This window comes from Saccostrea cucullata, unplaced genomic scaffold (assembly GCF_032062105.1).
Source record: "Saccostrea cucullata isolate Sc308-1 unplaced genomic scaffold, CSIRO_AGI_Scuc_v1 ctg2721, whole genome shotgun sequence".
NCBI lineage: Eukaryota > Metazoa > Mollusca > Bivalvia > Ostreida > Ostreidae > Saccostrea > Saccostrea cuccullata.
Genome location: NW_026936075.1, coordinates 1 through 13238, shown reverse-complemented (window position 1 = coordinate 13238; position 13238 = coordinate 1). Strand labels below are relative to the sequence as shown.

The 13238-nt window shown below is 36.0% G+C and overlaps 1 protein-coding gene and 1 pseudogene across 1 annotated transcript; both read right to left on the bottom strand.

The window, feature by feature from the left end:
• Positions 1 to 328: 328 nt before the first annotated feature.
• Positions 329 to 1460, bottom strand: LOC134244714 (uncharacterized; annotated as a pseudogene).
• An 821-nt stretch (positions 1461 to 2281) lies between these two features.
• On the bottom strand, positions 2282 to 2701 carry LOC134244713 (uncharacterized). The gene has a single exon (XM_062726968.1). The coding sequence runs from the start codon at positions 2699 to 2701 to the stop codon at positions 2282 to 2284; it is 420 nt and encodes a 139-aa protein (XP_062582952.1).
• Between the last annotated feature and the right edge of the window lie 10537 nt (positions 2702 to 13238).

Sequence of the window (13238 nt, the reverse complement as noted above, 5' to 3'; positions counted from 1 at the left end):
AATTTCAATAATTTCATCAACATCTTCTTCTAACTTCTCTTACCTTCTTTTTGGAACCTTTCTCTTTTGATGATTTTTTTTTCAAGACACTAGGGGACTTTTCTTCTTTGCTTTCCCCCGAAGAATCCGATGATATTGTGGTATACCATAAACCCATCCATTGTGGACGAATTTCCACCCTTCCAGGATTGTATTCCTCAACTTCCTCACTTACATTTTCTTCTTCTATGTCTATGAAAGTTGAAATTCAAATTCATACTCATATCTTTGATTTCAAAGGAGAAAAGAAGTCTCATTTCTTATTAAATCTTTAAAATATTATATCATCTTACCTTTCACTGCTTCTGCATAAGACTTTTTCAAGAAGATTTTCTTTGACATTGTGATAGTAAAACGCAAATCTATTTCTTTGAATTTTCGATGCCTTAAGGATGAAAGTTTTCTGGACTTCTCCAACCTCCATATTTATCAGAACAGAAAGATTTTGCAAAAGTGTATCAGATACAGAATTCAGTTTAACCAAAGGTTTCATTATGTAACACTGTTCTCCAATTTCAAGATTGCTGTTTTTACGGCATTTCTCACAGACATGATTTCTTTTAGAAGATCTTTCGGCTTTCCAGCTTGAAGCAGTTTGATTTCATTTTGTAGAATTTTTTCGCTGTGGACTGCCCAATAAACTTCACCACTTACATTTCCTTTTCCATGTACTGCTTTGGAAATCTCTCCATTAAAAGATTGAAAAGCAAAACATGAATAAACCCAGAGTGGTCCCCAGTTATCCACACAATCCACTGATGTTATGCACATTTAGGCCACAGACAGCATCCCCATACAGGGTTGCCATGCATTTGTAAAACATTTCCAAAAGCATCCTTGCCCTAGAGAGATAAAATGTTTTAATCTTCTCTTGAAAAAGAAAAAATGTTCTTTCAACAAAACAAGGGAAATGCTCCAAATATGCATCCGACAGTTGTTCTTTTAAGCAGGGTAGCCCATAATAGATGAGAAAAGATCGGAACTCAGATGCTTTCCAGTGATTGAGATTGTTTTGAATTTTTCTTGGAATACGATGGATCAGATAGGGAACTTTGATACTTTGTAAAATTTTATCAATGAAGTAAGGCTACTGATAATTGGCTCCGTCTATCCACATGCTTAATATCTTTGTTTGTTTTTCACAGAAGAAAGCCATGCATGTGGTCTATGGTATAATTTTCTTGAAATTCCATCCATGGAACTTCCATAAAATCCGTAGGCAGCTTTTTTTGATTGTATGGCTTCATGAACATTTGCTTCAATTGATAATCTTGTCCGCAGTTGAGGTTTAGTCTCACGAAATGGAAAGCTGCAGGTATGGCCCTTTCCACCACAACCCCTGGCTCTTCACAATAAAGGCAAGCACACAAGCCATTATGTTGCATCATGTTAAAAACGCATGCTCTTGCTTGAAGATCCATAGTCATGGCGTTTATTATAGCGTGAACTGTCTGTTTCCCAGATGGAGTTTCTACTTGCATTCCAGTGTTGTATTACATTCTCATTTCATTGACAAATGGAAAAAAGAAAGTATTCATCAAAGGTTTGCCTTGTCCTTGCCAGAGTCCCCATGAAATCATGTTTTTCTTCAAAAACCTTGATTGTGGATTGAGTTCATTGATGACAAGGTACACTGGACATATTGAGACTTTTGATGATTTAAATGAGGAAACTCCATCGGTAAAAATAGTTAATGTGACAGTCGTGTTCTTACACTTTTTCTTAATTTCTTTGTACTTTTTGCCATCTGTTATGTCATGAATTTCCTCACTATCATTAGATCTTTGAAATGAGGACAAAACTTCATCATTATTTCTTAATTTTCAAGTATCTCTTTCAGCTGTAAGTATAAATCTCCTCTAACGAAGCAGTTTTTTCTTCTTCCTGTCGCATCAGAATCACTTGATCTTGATCCAGTGCAGGATGTTTTTTCACATTTTACTATACCTCTATCTTCGGGGTATATAGCACCGCATACATCACAGTTCTCATGATATGTGAAGTAGTTTCCACCAAATCCTATTTCTCCTTGACTTTATTGACGCTGGTCTCACACATTTTTTTTTCAGGGAGATGGACATTTATCAGCTTAGGTTGTTGTTGAAATGCTCTGCGGGACAAATGGTTTTTTGTTTAGCATCTTCCTCACTGTTCTTTAAAAATTTTGGTCCGTTCAACCACATACTGCCCTGAAGTTTTGAAGATGGAACACTGAGCGTGTAGCTAGTTCAGTTTGGTAATGTTAAGTGTTCACGTAACTCCAATCAGATGGGGTTGAGAGACTTCTAATTTGGTCCACTCGATTTGAGAAGAACGTGTAGAAGCGTCTGGTGGTATTGTTGATGTAGCCTAGAACCACTTGGCTATCTGTGTAATAATTGACACTGTCTGGCCTAATATCAAGGGATTCTTGAACAGTTCCGTGAAATTCTACAGCCATCACAGCTGTGCATAACTCCAATCTGGGTAGAGAATGTCCCTTCAAGGGAGCTAACTTTGCCTTTCCAAACAAGAATCCAATATTCACTTTGTTGTCTGAGAAATAAGTTTTCAAATAGACAACAGCTCCAATAGCCTTTTCCGAGGCGTCGGATAATATGTGAAAACTTGTTTTGGTACGTTCAAGTAACTGAGAAGTGTAGCTTCTGTGAATCTTTAACATCCTTCAATGAGTGTAAGGAACTGGTCCACTCACTCAACTGATTCGAGTACTCCTTGGGAAGTTACTTATATCAGCCAGTAGGTCCTTGTGAAATCTCTCTTAGAGGCATTTTTCCTTTGATCTTCACTGGTGCGATGAAACCAATCGGGTCAAATATGCTGTTGATCACTGCCAAAATACCTCTTTTTGTAAACGGTTTTGTCTTTAAAGGTATATTGAACACGAAACTTATTTATAATTACATAGTCCTAGGAATGATCTTAGTTCCTTTTGGTTCTTTGGAGTAGGAAAAGATTGAACAGCGTCTTTTTTGACAATTCCACTTTTATGCCATCTTCCGTCAAAATATAAACAAGGTATTTCACTTCTGGTAGTGCAAAATAGCATTTGCTGGGTTTAAGTGTTAGCCTGGCTGATTGGAGGCGACTGAAGATTTCATCTAGGTGTTTTAAATGATCTGTGAAGGAATTGAAAAAGACGAGGATGTCGTCCACATAAACGAGGCAAGTTTTCCAATGAAATCCACGAAGAACATGGGTCATCAGTGCCTGGAAGCTGGCAGGTGCATTTACTAAACCGAATGGCATTCTCTTCCATTGGTACACACCAGTAGGGGTAACAAATGCTGACTTATGTTTAGTCTCATCATCCATGGGTATTTGCCAGAATCCTGAAGCAAGGTCCAATGTTGAGAAAAATTTGGCTTGTGTAGTACCAATTGTGTCAAACACATCCTCTAGTCTAGGCAAGGGGAAAGTGAACTGCCTGGTGACAGCGTTGAGTTTACGGTAATCCACAGCAAACCTAGCTGGCCATTTTTCTTCTTCACCATTACTACAGGGCTCTACCACATGGAGTCTGATTCTTCAATAATATCTGAATCTAACATTTTTTGTAGTTGGCTTGACCTAGTTCTTGAAGATTTATCTGTGTTTGTTTAAGAATGTTAAGAGTAACTGTTTCTGATCATCTCTAAGGTCGGCATGGACTAGGTTGATGTTGACTGGTTCTTGAACAGTATTTCCTGTTGACACTTTCTTTTCATTTGGGGTCATACCTAAGACGTAAACAAAGGTAGTGACTGTTCCTTCGCCAAGCGCTCGGCACTAGAAGTGAAAGTCACGGGTCTTTCGGATATGACCTTAAAAACGTAGGTCCCGTGTCACGGTAGGCGTTGGCACGATAAAGAACCCTCACTGCTCAATGGCCCTGAGTGCAAAGTATAGGTCTAAATTTGAAGCCCTTCACCGGCATCGGTGACGTCTCCATATGAGTGAAAAATTCTCAAGAGGGACGTTAAACAATATACAATCAATCAATCAATCATTCGGGGTATCCATGGTGAACACTTTGTCAGGGTCAACAATCGTTGCAGTTGCAATCACAGTATTTGCTTTGAGTCTGATGGTTTTGTTAGTTGGATTCATAATTTGAATGAAGATTTTGTTGTTTTTAGTGTCCACAATTGACTTTGCTCCAGCGAGTTTCAGGGATGGTAGTTTTGCAATGGGTTCAAATAGTACACAGGAATTTTTAGACACATTTGACACAGATACTTGCACTACTGGACGAAAAAAGTGCTGAGAATCCCAAATTTTACTGATAATGTCTGATAATTACTGATACGGTGCTGTTCTTGCTGATAATTACTGATATTTACTGTTATTATTACTGTTGTTGCTGATAATTTTAGTTGTTGCTGATAAATACTGATAATTACTGTCGTCTTTTACTGTGGAGTCTGATAAATACTGATAAATACTGTTGAGGTACTGTCGCTGCTGAGAATTGCTGATAATTACTGTTGAGGTACTGTCGATGCTGAGATTTACTGATAATTACTGTGGTCATTGTTTTTAACCTGGGAATGGATTAAAATAGCCTGAGAAATGATTATTTGTTTTTTTAAAAAAGTATTTTAACAAATTCATTACAGCCAATTACAAAATAAATTATTCTAAATAAAAAAGTCACATTTTATTAATTTGTTTTCAGTTTTCATATATTAATTTCATTATAATAATTTTTGACCATAATGTTAACATAAGCTTTCATGAATGTTTATCTTTTTTCTTTAAATTTCTCCTTACACGTAGATGACATTATCTGAGGAAAATTATTTTGTTGTATTTGCAGTGGTTTTTCTTCCCAAGTACTTTTTTAAAAAGTTTGATTTTTGTTCAAAAAAAATCTCATCTCATATTTTTTTCTCACATGTATGTGTACTGTCATCAAAAGCTTTTTGTGGGTTTCTTTAATACTTCAATACAGTCAATGGTTTTAAATATCAATTTATATTACCGTGTGGTGAACTGAAAATGCATGAGCACATTAAGTTGAACCCCCCCCTCCCCTTTTCCAATTACTTTTAAATTAAGCTCTCATTTTAACAAGACAGTATTAAATATTTTTCATAAAATCTAGTCTTGAAGCGTACACTTTGTTATTTTATAGAAGAATGTGACAGGGTTAAATAATTAAATTGAAGCATCTTTAATTATTTTTTTTATATATTATGTAGACAACGCGCTCTAGTTCTCCGCTGTCCTACCTGCGAATTTTATATCGTATCGCTTTCTAGCTTTCTCTCTCTCTCTCTCAATCTCTTTTAAATTATTTGTTAAGGCTTAAGGATTGTACACTACATGACGTAAATCTTATGCAGAGTGATTTTCAGTCAATGAAATATACGCCTTTCTTTAGGCTAATTCTTTTGTCATTGTATACAGTTTTAAGTCTATGGGCATATGGCTTCTAATATTATGCGCCACTCCTTAAACATGTTATATGCGGTCAGTCAGTTAAAAAACTAAATAAAATAAATCATAACTTGAATAAACTTTTTCCATTAATGCAAACTTTGTGCTTGTTGTTATTGAACATACATGTCAACCACGTGTAAAAGTTCTACTTTCGTTTTAGAATCGGGTCAATTATTAGTACATTCTGCCATAGGGATATCGTTACGGCTTGCGTTTTTGTAAAATTAATATTTTGTGCAGTGATTATAATTTTTTTTAATTCCATTTTTCTCCGAGACCTTTGTATAAACGAACAGTACAGACTTGGTGCTTATTTATGTGATTTATCTTGATAGTAGCACAAAAGGAGGGGGTTAAATACTGTTTACAATTAAGTGATAGCCGATAGGGCAAGGTCTGTTCTTTAGTTGTATGTTTTAAAACAATGAAAGTTATGATATTATACTTATCGAATTTTTTATATGCATGAATAAAATTATTTTAGAGAATCAATTGCAATGAACCATGCAAATTTCAGAACTGAAGTAATTATAATATTTATTCATGAGTGCGATACATAACGTCATGTTTCTGACATTCAAAATCCATACATTTAAGTTTTTTTTTTCTCGGATTAAGCGAAGTAGAGTTTCCCTGCATCTGAATTGGGAACAATTCATGCTAATATTAATTCAAAAAAGTGCTTCACTAAACAATTTTTCTCTTTATATCTATATGATTGTATATTTTGCACACTTTTTTTTATTAAAAAGTGAAGTCAATTTCTCGTCTACGTATTTACCGGTCCCAAACAATCGTTAGCAGAGATTCAGAATTGAAAATACATGTGACCACCTCCCCCGGAATATTCTTTTATCTGATAAACAAAATATACTCCCCGGCCTTAATTCCCTTACTTTGCATTTATAGCAACCTACAAATTTTTTTTGTTTAGTTTCTTATTCACGCATGCCTTTTAGACCTACTGTTATGTTGAAAATCACATACATTTTATATGTTTTTGTGGTCTATGTATACTAAAGTAAAATGGTAAAAAGATTCAAATAAATGATTGATTGATTGAAGAAATATGCGTAAAACTAAAAAAGTGAAATTAAATACTGAAGAAGATAGATCTTTGAGAATTGAAATAATAATGAAAATAAGTCTGTACAACGTACATAATCTTTTTTTTTCATTATAGTACCAAAGTGTTCTATTCTAAATATTTTTTCTATCAATTTTATTCGTCATCAAATTCAATATTATGGAATTTTTTTTCGTGCGACCATAAACATTAAGATTGTTCCAAAGTAGCGAGTACAAGTACAGTGTAGGTCGTTTGTTTATTGAAAACACCGGTAGCCGCAGACGAAGAACAATAGGTAATTAGTGTCCATTGTTACGCTGACCACTACAATTTGCATGGAATATACAAGTTGTACCCCGTTCTACCCCGGGGCTGAAGACATGTACACAATACAGCCAAATCACAGGTCGATCACCGATTTCTGATCAATTGAAATCAATTTAAAGGTGTTTTCCTTTCAACTTTTTACCATGCAAAATTAAAATCGATTAATTTGATCATATACTAATAGTAACATATTAAATTAAGTCTCATTTCAGTTCTTATTTCCCATTCCATAATATCAAATAAAGAAATTAATGAGATTTCAAAACTGATTAAATAAAAAATGATTTTGTATTTAAATTTTAAGACAAACTAAACACATGTACCTTTGTACTAGGGATTCTTAACCTCTAATTTTTAATCAGCTCGCCCCATTTGCCGGTTGCACATGCATACACTGTGTACTTGTACATAATATGTACATGTGGAGGAGTTTAATTCTTGGACGATCTATAAACGTCTACATAACATTAAAATAAATGAATAAATAAATAAATTATTAATTAAAATCAGTGCCCACAGATTGAACATATTCAAACCTGACAGTTTTTCACCTCTTAGTTACTTTTTAAAAGGGATAAAATTTCTAATTTCCGAGCACATTTTCAAATATTTCGACAAAAAGAGGCCAGGAATCTGAACATTTAACAAGATAAATATAATTGTTTTCGAGAAAAAAAGGCCTTCAAAAACAAAATGTTGTCCAAACTCGACCAGTTGACCTAGTGAAAACGGAACAAATCCAACTTTTCTAACCTACAGGAAACTTTTTTATCCCGATTTTTTCCCCATCCATTAAGAACTTTTTTCTTATTATTGAAAAAAAAAGATCACCGATCTCCCTACATAATTTTCTTGGAGTCGGGAAAGGCGGCGATGGATCTTTTTTAAGATAGCATAATTTTCTTTTTATTTACTGTTAATTTTTCAATAAGATCTTATGCAGAAGTAAAATTCCATTTTTTTTCTGCCGTTAATTTTTTTATTAATTCTATTTCTATATATTCATTCTATTAATAATTCATTTGATTATTGTCAAAATTTTCACAAAGTTAACGTAATGTAGAAATTGAGATCAGCATACATACATACAGTCATGTAATTAAAAGAAAGTAATAACTGAAGGTTTTTATAGACCTCTGTTTTATTTTAAACCAATTACCAGGTTAAAAACAATGACCACAGTAATTATCAGTAAATCTCAGCATCGACAGTACCTCAACAGTAATTATCAGCAATTCTCAGCAACGACAGTACCTCAACAGTATTTATCAGTATTTATCAGACTCAACAGTAAAAGGCAACAGTAATTATCAGTATTTATCAGAAACAACAAAAAATATCAGCAACAACAGTAATAATAACAGTAAATATCAGTATTTATCAGCAACAACAGCACATTATCAGTAATTATCAAACTTTATCAGTAAAATTTGGGATTCTCAGCACTTTTTTCGTCCAGTAGTGTTGTAGTGAAGTCACAGAATGTTTTGGTAAGATTGTGTATCTGTACACCTTTGCACATCCTGTATTGGTATCAATGGCATATGTTGTACTTTCAGAGTCACGCACATATAGAGTATTGTTTTCTGTGTTGAAAATTCAATCGTTGGCTTGAATTAAATCCAGTCCAAGATTAAAGGGGTTGATGAAATGATCTGAAGACATGGAATCTCTGGGGTATGATTGGTCCATTGAATGACACTGGGAGGGTTATAGCACTAAGGCTTGCATGTCGTTCACCACCGACTGCGACAGCATCTCTAATGTCAGATGGTTCTAGTTCGTTATGGTTTAGACCAAGTTTTAGCAAAAGGTGAGCACTTAAACAGAAAATACTGGATCCTGTGTCAACTAAAGCCTTGATTGGAATTCCAAAAACTGAAATGCTTACTGTGTTCTTTTCCACTGGCATAATTAAATTGACATTTCTAGCTGATGTTGCTGCTTTTGTTTTAGCTGAATGGTGTTTTTGACGTTTGTTAGCACTACTAGGCAAAGAACGGTTAGTTGTTGCTTGCTGTTTTTAGAAATTAGCTTGCTTGCTGTTTTGAGAAATTAGCTTTTTGAGTTTTGTTAGCAATGGACAAAGGTTTGTTGGTGAAGGTTTGTAGTTAACTGAAGATGCTGGGGATTGTGAAAGATATGGAAATAACGAACAGTATTCAATCTCAACGTCCATAAAAAAATATACAAAACAAGAGCAGAGCAAACACGGACCTCCGAAACATCAGAGGTGGGATCAGGTGCCATGGAGGAGTGAGCATCCCCTGCTGACCGGTCACACCCGCCGTGTGCTCGTTTTCATAATCAGGAAAAAACAGAAAAAATCCGTAGTCAATTCAGTGTATAAATAATGGACTAACAATAGATATGAAAAACGTCAGTCAGCATTTCATTCAATGATAAATTGTATTTACTGACAAGGTCATTGTATCGACCATAGAATTTACGAAATGATGACTTTAAACGAGACTGTTGATATTCTTGTTTCATCAACTTGCTTGTCAATAATTTACCTCGTTTAAGAAATTGTTCATACGTAGAGCATGCTCTTGCGTATCGAATCAACTGAGATATAAATACTCCGTATGCAGGTGATGAAGGTATACTTTTTGTAGATGGAGTCATATGTTCTGTCGTTTTTTAAATTGTCTGTATAAATGAAATTAAAAACAAAACATTGATAAATTCTAATTTGTGTTTTACAAATTTTACATATCATTTAAATAGTGTAACCTTTTCTTTAAAATATTATAGTGGATAATCGCATAGAATATACTTAAACATAATTATAATGTGTTTATTTAAATAGTTATATTTCTGTTTTGTTTATAAAAAAATATTTTGTAGTCATTTATATTCGTTTTCTTGTATCCTTTTTAAAAAAAAAATCTGTAGGATGGTCAAATTATCCCCCCCGTTTGGGACTTGATTTTTGATTTTAAAATGAATTTCTTTAATCCCTAATATAATTAATGTCTGAAGCCTCGGTCTAAAGTGGTTTGTACCTATATTTGAGCCCCCACCCGCTTTCGTCGTTTGTGACCAAAAATGGTATACAATACACGACATAACGATGTAACCAACATATGTGATGCTGTTTAAGATGAGATTTTATTAAATTAACGGAAGAACTTTGATTTTGTGGGCAATTACAGTTACGACAGAAAACATTGTCCGTGATAATTGAGGACTGGAACATACTGGGATAAAATTTGTGTTTACACCTACAAAGGGAGATCACAGCGAGAATCGTCTGGTCATGGTCAAAACAACAGGAGGCCCAGGGGCCACATCGCTCACCTGAGCAATTGGCTAGGAAAAAGCACATACCAGATCATATCAAAACTGAAAGTTACTGAGGGGGGGGGGGTTGAATTTATACCTTCCAGGGGTCATGATATGTACAAACTTGAATCTAATCTACACAACCTAAGGATAATTCCCTATAAATATCATAAGGTTTCTTTATATATTCCTATGTAAAACTTTTATAGGTTATTTGCCCAACCCTACCCCTGGGGGACTTGTTGTGACTAAACTTGAATCTACACTATCCGGGGATGATTCCACAGGAGTTTCATCTTTCCTGTCTCAATGGTTCTTGAGAAGAAGATTTTTCCTATATATTCCTATGTAAATAATGTTTAGTAACATGCTTATCCTTTTTGGGGACAGGCACGGATCCCTATCTCTTATTATTAGTGTTTTGTTTAGTAGAATGTGTTTGTCTATTAGTTTGTGCTTTAGGTTTTGTACAAACTGAGCTGTAGTGATGAAATTTCTTACAATTACTGCACTGAGTTAAAAGCTGGATATTTTTTTTCTATCTGGTCATGACTTACCACCACAACCGCTGCAGTTCTGAATTCCACCCACATACTTTCTTCTTTCATCGTGACGTCTGGGTGTCTGGTTACGTTGGTCCCAGTTCCTCGGTCCTTTGGAGTCGTGGGATCTGGACTTTCTAGACCGGTCCTCATTGTGGTAATGTTGACTTGGCTCACCCTCTCTTCAACTGTCCTAGTAACTGGAACGGTCTCTAGACTGATCTCTGTAACGGTCTCTTGACTGATCTCTGTAACGGTCTCTTGACTGATTTCTGTAACGGTCTCTGGACTGATCTCTGTAACGGTCTCTGGACTGATCTCTGTAACGGTCTCTGGACTGATCTCTGTAACGGTCTCTTGACTGATCTCTGTAACGGTCTCTGGACTGATCTCTGTAACGGTCTCTGGACTGATCTCTGTAACGGTCTCTGGACTGATCTCTGTAACGGTCTCTGGACTGATCTCTGTAACGGTCTCTGGACTGATCTCTGTAACGGTCCATGGACTGATCTCTGTAACGGTCCATGGACTGATCTCTGTAACGGTCTCTAGACTGATCTCTGTAACGGTCTCTGGACTGATCTCTGTAACGGTCTCTTGACTGATCTCTGTAACGGTTTCTTGACTGATCTCTGTAACGGTCTCTGGACTGATCTCTGTAACGGTCTCTGGACTGATCTCTGTAACGGTCTCTGGACTGATCTCTGTAACGGTCTCTTGACTGATCTCTGTAACGGTCTTTAGACTGATCTCTGTAACGGTCTCTAGACTGATCTCTGTAACGGTCTCTTGACTGATCTCTGTAACGGTCTCTGGACTGATCTCTGTAAAGGTCTCTAGACTGATCTCTGTAACGGTCTCTGGACTGATCTCTGTAACGGTCTCTGGACTGATCTCTGTAACGGTCTCTAGACTGATCTCTGTAACGGTCTCTTGACTGATCTCTGTAACGGACCCGCGAATGATCTCTGTAATGTGAGTTGTGACCATGGTGACATTCTCTGGAATGATCCTGATAATGGTCACATCGAGGTGGAGCTCTGTGGTAATCACAATAAGAATGCGCATGGTTATCTCCTGGGCATTCCTCTCGGTGGGAATACCTAGGTCTTTCCTGGAGTTGATCAGCTTAGGCACTGATTTGCGCAGTAACTGTCTGTTCAATATGCGAGTTTATGGATTTAGTCAATTCACTCAAATCGAAGGATGAATTGTTCGTCACAAATGACACTTGTTGATCACAACCAAGTTCTTACTGAGCTAGGGAAATGTTTCTGCGAAGAGCTTGAAAAATTTGGGGTTCTCTGGCAAGAACCCTTCCTCTGATGTTGTTTATCAAGCCATTTGCAATGAACTGCATATTGTAGGCTTCATCGAGGTCATGGTGTGCCAGAGCAAGGCGCTCAGCTCTTTCAAGGTACTTTTCGCAATTTTCTCCGGACACTTGCTTTATTCCAAGCATGGTCATCTCGTATGAGGCCGGTTTTTAGCGTTCACTTAACAGGTCCTTGAATGCTTGCAGAGTCTGGTACTGAGCCGGATTTAGGGTCTGGAACCAGGTTCCTGCACTCCCGTCCAGCAAGCAGGGAATATATTCCCACACTGCATTGTCTGTAAGCTTATTGAATTTCTGCCACGCAGTTAATTTCGAAAGCCAGATGCATGGCGACTCACTTCAATTGAATTTGTTTGGTTGAGAAGTTGCCATAATTGTTGGTTGAAGAGTTAAATGTTCTTCTTGTATGTTGTTTTGAGAAAGTTCCACACTGAGATGAGGATTCAAAGATTCCTCAGAAGATTCTGATGAAATGTTGGGTTGAGGGTCAACTTCTTCCTCAGTAGGTTGAGTTGATGATTGCGTTACATGTAAGTCATCACTCACTTGTTGATCATTTGTTTGCTCGTTTGAATAGTTTGCCCCTGTTTCTGTAGGAATTCCAGCAGAGTTGTCTGATGTAGTTGTCAGTTGATGCTGGGACTCAACGACAGAAGATTCTGTACCTGTAGATTCTTGTCCTGTCTGTGATATCTTTGATGGAGTGACGAAGCTTGGGCTCCGTGGCCTCAGGTTGTAGTTAAGTAGTCTATTCTCTTTCATCCGGGACTATTAGGATGTAGGTATTTTTTATCTTCAGTATATGTAGAGTTTGCTGTAAAGGAAGTCTGGTCATTGAATATAGCGGTAGATGTGGAATCAAACTTGGATCTCAGTGGAATCTAAATTGAGTCTCTGTGAAGATCATCTAAACACAAAAAAACCACACAAATATAACCAACATATATCCATTATTTAAACACAATTTTTTCTCATTATCAGACAATTTTAAGAAGGAAATTCACTGATAAATTTATACAAACTAATATGGCAACTGAGCAATACATGGTATCAAATGGTTTCTGAACCATTGAAAACGTAACACATTATCATTAACTATAGAAAAAGAGCTCAACTCATTAAGAAGACTAATTGCTTTGAAATAAAGATTAAATCTGATAATAAATTTACCAAATCCCCATTCCTTCAGACAGAACTAAAGATAATACCTGTT